Source organism: Genypterus blacodes, unplaced genomic scaffold, assembly GCF_046128005.1.
Source record: "Genypterus blacodes isolate CSIRO-AG114 ecotype Tasmania unplaced genomic scaffold, CSIRO-AGI_Gbla_v1 ptg000011l_1, whole genome shotgun sequence".
Lineage (NCBI taxonomy): Eukaryota > Metazoa > Chordata > Actinopteri > Ophidiiformes > Ophidiidae > Genypterus > Genypterus blacodes.
The window spans coordinates 680685-689434 of record NW_027466825.1 but is presented as its reverse complement, the minus strand read 5'-3'; the positions used below and the strand labels follow the sequence as shown (position 1 = coordinate 689434).

The 8750-nt window shown below is 42.7% G+C and overlaps 1 protein-coding gene across 1 annotated transcript; it reads left to right on the top strand.

The window, feature by feature from the left end:
- The first annotated feature begins 2702 nt into the window (after positions 1–2702).
- On the top strand, positions 2703–4767 carry cnpy4 (canopy FGF signaling regulator 4). The gene is made up of 6 exons (XM_076161265.1): positions 2703–2865; positions 3019–3145; positions 3634–3730; positions 3852–3974; positions 4056–4173; positions 4309–4767. The coding sequence occupies exons 1-6, from the start codon at positions 2781–2783 to the stop codon at positions 4392–4394; spliced, it is 636 nt and encodes a 211-aa protein (XP_076017380.1). The 5' UTR covers positions 2703–2780; the 3' UTR covers positions 4395–4767.
- The last annotated feature ends 3983 nt before the right edge of the window (positions 4768–8750 follow it).

Genomic DNA, 8750 nt, shown 5'->3' with positions numbered 1-8750 from the left:
TCTGACTGAAAAGAGACACACAAACAAACCCAGAATTTTGTTTTTCGGCTTCTATCTTATATCTGTGCCATCTTTCGGGGGTGGTGATAGGGGTCCTGCAGGGTCAGAGTGTGTGTGAGTGTGTGTCAGGGAGGACGTTTAAAGTGGGGCACAGCATAAGGTAATGGCCCCTGTTTTAGTCATTAGAGATATGAACTGTCAGGGAGCCCGAGTCAGCGCGTGTGTGTCAGTGTGTGTGACATGAGGCAGTGTGATTCTGTGTCAGCAAGAGTATGCCAGGTGCATGTGGTGTGAGGGTGAGAGTGTGTGTGAGACTGTGTGCCTGTGTGTGTGTGTCAGGATCAATTCAGGGTCAACTTAAGGAGAAAAACACTAATCTGCAGGTGCTTTGGTTTGCAGATTCTTTACAGATCAACGTGACTGTAGTGTGTATCTGAGTTTTCTCATATATAAAATTTATATAGAGAGACTATTACAGAAACTAACATGCTTTGTCTGTGTATCATCATCATCACTAAGGATACCACTACTTACATATTTCACTTTGCCAGTATCTTTTCATATTTTGCACAAATATAACAATATATATACCTCGATTTCTCACTCATCTTGTTTCCTGATATTCCTTGATTTTACTCTTTCATTATCACGTGTATAACCAAACTAATGGAGCGGAGTCTAATGCATTGTTCACTTTCAGCACATGGGACAATAAAAACAATGAAAATGTGATAGAACAGTCATATAGTCTTTCAGTAATAATGAGCAGAGAGAGTTCAGGCATTAACAGAAATTAAGAGATCATTAGAATTACATTTTTAAGCATGAATCATACACATAAACTCTTTTACCAGAAGTCGATCCACTTACTTTCCTCACATGAAATTACATCCACATCCAAGGCAGAGCATCCAGCTTCACCGCCTCTTTTCAGGACATTTCTATTCCTTTAAGGAATCTTGGAGGGAATGTTGTTGGAAAAAGCAATGCAGCCTCCTGTGTGGGGAAAAATAAGCAACATGCGTCCACTCCCTCCTCTTGTTGTTTTTGATTCTCAGGGCGGCGTTAAAGGAAAACAGGCAGGCGGCGCTTCCCTTCTCTCTCCTCTCACTCTGCCAGGACTGTTCATCTCACACCTTAAATCAATGTCACCATAACATTTGGATTCAGCAGATCAGAATTTAAAAATAAACAATTTTGATATGATAAGCCAATGAATGACAGGAATTACAGATTACACTCCACTAATGACAATCTTGTCTTTCTGGCAACTGTATATCAAAAGCACCTTGCGATGTGAGTGCTGCCAGTTTCCTGACACCATGTCTTCTAACGGTGAAACCTCTGTGTGTGTATGTAACAGAATCTAGAGTGTGTGTATGGGTCCATGTGCATGCAGCCGTGACATACAGTACAGGGCAACACCAGCCAAGAGCCAGCCAGGGGTAACCGTATACCCCTCCACACAGACAATGGACAGATGGTCCCCCATGATACGTGACATAACACTCACACAACTGTGGGAGATACATTTCACACACGTTTAACACATGTGCAGGATGTTAAAACACTAGACAAATCATGTGTGTGTTTGTGTGTGTGTGTGTATGTGTGTGTGTATGAGAGTGAGAGAGAGAGAGGGAGGGAGTATCTTACTGCAGGTTTGGCTCTTCCTCATAGTGACTGTGCACATTCTCTCTTCTTCTCTTCCCACTTCTTGTCCACTTCCTTCTCTTGTCGTGCAGCCATTCATTCTAACGTGACCAATGATTGCCCCCCCTTCTCTTTGTCTTATATGTTAAGTCTCTTCTCCTTTTCCTCCCCTCTCTCTCTCTCTCTCTCTCTCCCTCTCTCTCTCTCTCTTCCTATACCAACCTCTAGGGTATCTGTTGTCATCCAGTGCGTTGCCCCTGACACCTGAGAAACGAAGAGGCAGGCGCCTTCTATTTTAACCCCTTCACTGCCAAATATAAGCTGATAATGTCCAATTCCCTAGTGAGTGAAACATAGCAGCCATTTGACACACACTGCATGACGTATTGCGAAGCTTGCACAATATTGAGCCGGAACCATAATTATATTATAGACACACTCACAGCATACATCAGGTTGGGAGACCTTATGCGGACTGTCAGTCATTTATTTTGGTACAACTTTTGCTATCAAACCTTCCTTGAAACATGTCTATGCTTTTATTAAGCGGTTAAAATGGAAACGTGATACAAAATATGAAACATATGTATATGATTTATTTTCAGACAAATTTCACATCCAGAAACACAGAGAGTTCAGAAGGTTAACACACAAACAACAAGTGTTTTTCAAATCTAAAAGCTGAATCTTAAACGGTTACATTTGTTATATTTTAACAAAATCATTTTGTACATTTTAATAATTTTGCCAATCAAGAAATGTACTTTCATTTGTTAAGTGCGTTCTGTATCTGCTTATTTAAGTAGTTGTATAATATAAAAGTAATTTCAGTGGCCGTAAAATGTTAGAATTTCATGTAATAACTTCATCCCTACATAGTGTTTTTAATCTGATTGTTTATCCATTTACATGACTGTTGTTTACTCGGTCTCTGCTTCTAATGATAGTAGACGTTGTTTGCATTTTCTGCTGTCGACAAGCTCCCCTGATATCGAAGCATCGAAATTTGACTAGTATTGTCTGTTTCTGTATACACTACGCATGCGCAATCGCCCTGCCCATCACATATGCCGATGTGGCCACAGAAACAAACTTTTTACGCGCAGATTTGACAGCAAACCGCAACAATGAAAGTTTTAACGATGCTTTTCTTTTACTTTTGCACTTTCGCCACAGCAAACGAAGACGAGAGACTGCCAAATAAATGCGAAGGTAAGACGGACAGTGACTTATAAAAAGCCGGTGTTTGGTTTTGATGCCTTTACGGGGCTCAGTAAATGGCACTTTTCTCGTAGTTTCTGTGATGTCTGTGTTGTGTTTTGACGCGCAAACACACGAAAACGTTCAATTATTGCCTTGTGTCAGTGTGTAAGTTTCTGACGACGGAGCTGCAGGAGACTCTGGAGAAAACCGGCCGCTCCAAAGAAGTCCTGGAGATTGGAGAAGTGCTGGACACCGGCAAACGCAGGAGGAAGATTAAGTACAACACGTCGTAAGTTCTAATATCTCGCTGATGTGATTCAAATCCGAGTTCGTCTACCTCCACTGTATGGTTGAGACATAATATTAGCCTCCACCACCACAAACTAAAGGCTAGAGTGGGAGTTGAACCAACACCTCATCAAGAAGTCAACAAAAACGAGGTAGCGGCTCTGAAACAGTGCCACATGTAGGCTACTACCAGTAATGGAAAATTCTGCAGAGGATCAAAACCGCTGGAATCTATGGAAAGTCTGATATTTGAGACAGATTAGCCAGAAAGAAAAAGGCTTCATGAAGACATTGTTGTTGTTGAAAGTAGCTCAAATTGTCCTCAGACCTATATTATGTTTATTTTAACTCATTATCAATAATGATGCGTTTAAGGTACATTCTAATACTAAGTGAGATACAGTTTAGCCCATTTTCAACTGGAGATAGTTCAGTTTACATTCACATACACTCAACTATACTCCACTGTGTCTTTTGCTCTCGTTTCAGGGAAACACGACTCACTGAGGCGCTTGACGACATATGCGAGGGCATCCTGCAGTACAGCGTTCACGCCGAGAGGCCCGGCAGCCTCCGATATGCCAAGGTGAAGGTCGTCCTCCTGCAGTTTAAAGTTCTTCAGCACAGGTCTAATGTGCTACCTGTTGCGGAAGAATACACCTAAGCCTTAATTGACCTTCTTTGCTGTCACACTGACTGGATTACAGGGTGCTAGTCAGACTATGACGACTCTGAAGAACCTGGTCCACAAAGGGGTTAAAGTGGACCTGGGATTGCCTTATGAGCTGTGGGACGAGCCCTCTGTAGAGGTTTCTGACATGAAGAAGCAGGTAAAAGTGTGTGTTTGTGCATGTATGTTGTCGCTCATTCACGCTGAGAAAATGCCTAATGCGTGCGCGTGTGTCGTGCAGTGTGAGAAGATGCTGGAGGAGTACGAGGAGGTGGTGGAGGACTGGTACTTCAATCATCAGGAGGAGAGGCTGGAGATGTTCCTCTGCCAGAACCACGTCCTGAATACATCAGAGCGAGGTAGAGTTCCAGCTTTCAACTCTAAACTTTGAGTGATGGAAGGAAAAATTGATATTCCTGGAAACTGGAACATGATGTGACAATCAAACTGTGTTGATGATGAAGGGGATGTCTTCCTCTCTCTCCCTCCCTCAGAATGTCTCATGGAGGTGTGGAAAGGTGACAGGGGGGTCAAAGGAGGCGCATCGGAGGGAAAGTCACATGACGCCGGAGAGCTCTGAGGAAAACAATGGGGAAATGCAACCAAAGACCTCAGAGCAGTGGACACTTTAATTATCCATTGTGACTCCTCTACACCAATGACACTATTGGACCTGTTGGTTGCTATCGATCATTGTCCCAGTGCATATTTTAAAGAGTTTACATTGAGAATTACACATGTGAGATTATGTTTTACCGAACATAATCATTTTATATATTGCACCTTTGTAAGACCTGTTTGCTGTCTAATGTAAAACTAAACTTCGACACATCTTTGTCCTAGGTGAAATGCGCCAATACTTCTATGTTATCAATATTTTCTCCTTAACTTGCAGTCTTGATATGCATGATGTACAGTTTTGTATCGCGAATAAAATGTTTTGTATAACTCTGTGGGGAGTTTTCAAGTCTTCGTCTGCAAGTTTAACAACGATCCAAAGGTGAGTAGACAGATGGGACTGTTAATTAGCTTGATTAGTCTCAGGTGAGCTGAACCAGGAGTTTGTAATTGAAGTATCAGTGGAGGAATTGTCAATGCAGCACCACAATGCTTCCTGTTTCTGTGAACTTACTCTTCTTTCTGTGTACATTGTCTAAGTTAGTGACAGTAGAAGGTTACTCGTACCAATCCAAGCCTCTTTTTATGCCGTTCTCTGAGTTGGCTGCCCTGGAAGTGAACTCCTGGGACCGCACCAGCGAACCAAACTCAGGGGATCTTTTTGGAGAACAAAAGGTGAAGACTTTTGAGGTAAAATGTCACACGGACAGCATTGAAGTTGTGATAAAGGCTCACCTGTTGGATCCCGGTCTGCCTGTTGATCCCACACACCTGAGGCTCGGCCTGGTCGGGACGGATTCCTGTGCAGCCTCTGTGTCTGGAAATGGAGAATACATCATTAAAGCACCGCTTATGGAGTGTGGAAGCAAATTAAGGGTTGGTGAGCCTCTCTATTTTCAGAATATAGTGCCATTTTACCTCCCAAACATTCAGTTGCATAGCTGCAAAACCACATCTTAAGAAATGCTGCCATCTAGTGTTTTACGTTGTTACTACATTACATTGTCTCTTGTAGTTTCAGAGAGGGCCGTGCTGTACCACAACCTGCTGCTTTACTCTCCTCCACCTTTACCTGAACATGCATTCCGCGCAGGGGGAGTTTCTGTTCCAGTGCAGTGTGAATATGAAAGGTACAAATCTGAATTCCAAACAGTGGTTGTCAATCCTGGGCCTCATGTACAGCCTTTCCCTGTCTTTCTCTGCCTCTGATATGCCTCATCATAGTGTACAGAAGGGTGGATTAAATGTTCCCACAGGAGGTACAAGGTGAGCAGCGGGGCATTGATTCCAACTTGGAGCCCATTCACCTGGACCCAATCAACTCCTCTCCATCTTGATTTCCACCTCAGGCTCATGACGAGTGGGTTGTTTACAAGTTTGTGTACGCTAAACACTCCAACAATGATTCATTACTGTATATGAATGTGTTTTGTTGCTGTGTGCCAGAGGACTGGAGCAGTGAGCGAGAATCATCCGTCTACTTCCTGGGTGGAATGGTGAACATTGAGGCCTCTGTGGACGTGGCCAATCATCCTCCTCCTCTTCGTCTCTACGTTGACAGCTGCGTGGCAACTCTAAGCCCTGATGTGACGTCTCACCCCAGATACCCCTTCATAGACCACCAGGGGTGAGTTACAGTGCCTATTGTTACAGATTACTGCCTCAGGTAGCATGAAGTCAGTTCCTTCCTCTGATGTCACTTTGGCAGCCTCTTGTTTATAGAGACGGCGTTTGATTGGCACCACAATAACCTCGACTGATGTCTTTATAGCAAGCTGAACAAAAACAAACTAATTGTCGGGAATCAAATCAATCAAACGATGAGTGATCCGTCTGTTCCTCGCAGGTGTTTTGCCGACTCGCAGTTGAACGGCTCGGGCTCTGGTTTCCTGCCTCGTGTACAGGACGGGCGCCTTCGGATTCAGCTGGAACCTTTTCTGTTCCACCAGGACCACAGACACGCTGTCAGCACCCCATTTCAGACTTTTCTATGTCTAATATCTACATAGTATTGTGTGTTTCAGTCAGCATATGTTCTTGATCTGTTATAGCTCTACATCACATGTTACATGGAAGCAGCACCCATTTCAAAGAAAGACCATGTGAGAAAGGCCTGTTCTTATAAGAATGGAAGGTCAGTTTAAGTACATACGTCTGTTTGTTTTGGCCACAGATTGATCATGTTTGTTTACTAACTACTCTTTCCCCTCCATATCAGGTGGAGGTCAGTGGACGGTGATGATTTTATCTGTGAAAGCTGTGACATGGAGGAAGAAAGTCGCCACACCAGCAGCGTCGAGCCGGCGGATCACCAAACCGGCCACAAGAGGGCGCTGAGGAGCAGGACAAAACACAGAAGAAATGGTATCGCAGTTTACAAACAGAATTTTCAGTTTAGTTGTTGCTTCTGAGGCGAAGCTCAATCGGCTCCTCTCTCTTTCCAGCGCTGCATCAGGAAGCCGCTGTGGGCCCTCTTATGTTTCTGCCCTGGGACGCTCCCAACGACCTTCTGTACCAAAGTAACCACGTTTAATAAAAAATTAAATGGTGTTTGAGTGAGTGGGTGTGAATGTAACTCAGGTTTATTTACTAATTCTGCAACCACCAAAGTGTGTTTACATACATTTTGATTGATTAAAAAAGTGTGAATTTAAATTACACATATTTAAATATTTGGCAAATTGTGTTTGTCTTTTTTAATATTTCTAAATGTAAATCTTTTTGTACGGTTTTAGAATTTAGTTCTGAGATGAGTTAATATTCTGTGATTTCTTGTTTTTCAAAGAATTTTAAGCAACTATCAATCATTTATGGTTGTTTCTTTGGCAGTTATCTGTACTTAATTTATTGACATCATATAGTGAGACAGCTTTTACTTATGGGTGTCAGAGTTAAATTATGTTAAAAATGTAATACTTGAAATGTAAATTTAGCTCTGCAACTGGTGAATTTGTAAGTACCTTTTTAAAACAGGGATAGTCACTTTAATACTTCTCAAATTGCATTGATTCTACAAGCAAGTACATTCCAGTCCAAACCTTATGTAATGGTTTCGGATTACTACCTGAAACCCTGCAATTAAGATAAATCTTCCAGAAAGAGAAATTGTCTTCCAAACCTCTTTGTGTAGCCAAGCATGAAAGCCTTGACATTAATTGGCTTGTGTCTTCTTCTTCACCTCATCTCGCACTACAGCTGGTGTGTGCTTGTGGTTTTCAGACATGCCGATAAACCACATTTGGGTTTCTAGGCGGCGTAACGCGCCAAAAAGCAGCTCCAACGCCATCCAGCACCTGTCAGCAGCCGTGCCAGAGCCAAGGTGAAGGGAACTTTGGGGAAAAATACGGCTAACTTTCCTTTCTTCTCTTTGAGCCAAGCTTGTTTTAAACTAATGTCATTCATATGTTTTTCCAGGACAAGATATCGGTGCAACACCCAATTCCCAACCCTCTGATCCGGGTATGTCAAAAACCTGTCATTTCCTCTCTCACTCCTTCTCTGTGCGTCGGAGGTCAAAGGGCGGGAAGGCGATCCCCTTGAAGGTGTCCCAAAGAAATGACGGGACATGTGAGATTCATCTGGAGTTTAATGGTGCAAGCTTGAGATCACCGAGCACCGACACCTGACCAGTAGAAGTTTCTCATTGTTACACTTTTAATGTCAGAAGATAATTGTTGCGTTCAGGGACTGTAGGAACACCTTGTAGCACTGTCACGTGGATTCGTCTGTTTGTTAGAAATTGCAGCAGCACAGGACAACTCAAGTTATGGAAACGAATGAATAGAATAATTTCCACATCCACACACGCATGTCTGATCATGCGGCCAGCTTACAATGCCATATTGTAGTGATTTACATGTCAGTGTCTGAATGTGAGGCTAATCCATCAAAAGAGATGCCAGTGTATTGTGAAATCCGCTCCTATTCTGTCATATTGGCTTAATGTTGACTTTTATAATTGCGTCTCTTAGGTATTTTGTTTATTATGATTTGACTTTCTGAGCACACCTCTTGCTGCAGGGTGCAGAGGTTTGGCAGGCAGGCAGCAGTGTGTGTGTGTGTGTTGAGGACCACCTTTAGTGTTCTATTACACGCTTACATATTTTTCATACACATTTCTGTAATTGTTTCTGTTATCGATTAGTATTTTTGTTGTTTATCATTTCTTTAACGGTGACAACTTACTTCCTCCTCCCTCATATCTCACTGAAACCTCTTGTGTCCCTGTGTTTGCGCTGCCAAAATGCAATATCGACGCACAAACGTGATCTTTCTCCCCTCAATTTGCTTTATTGCTCTTGTCCTGTGTCCAAGGATA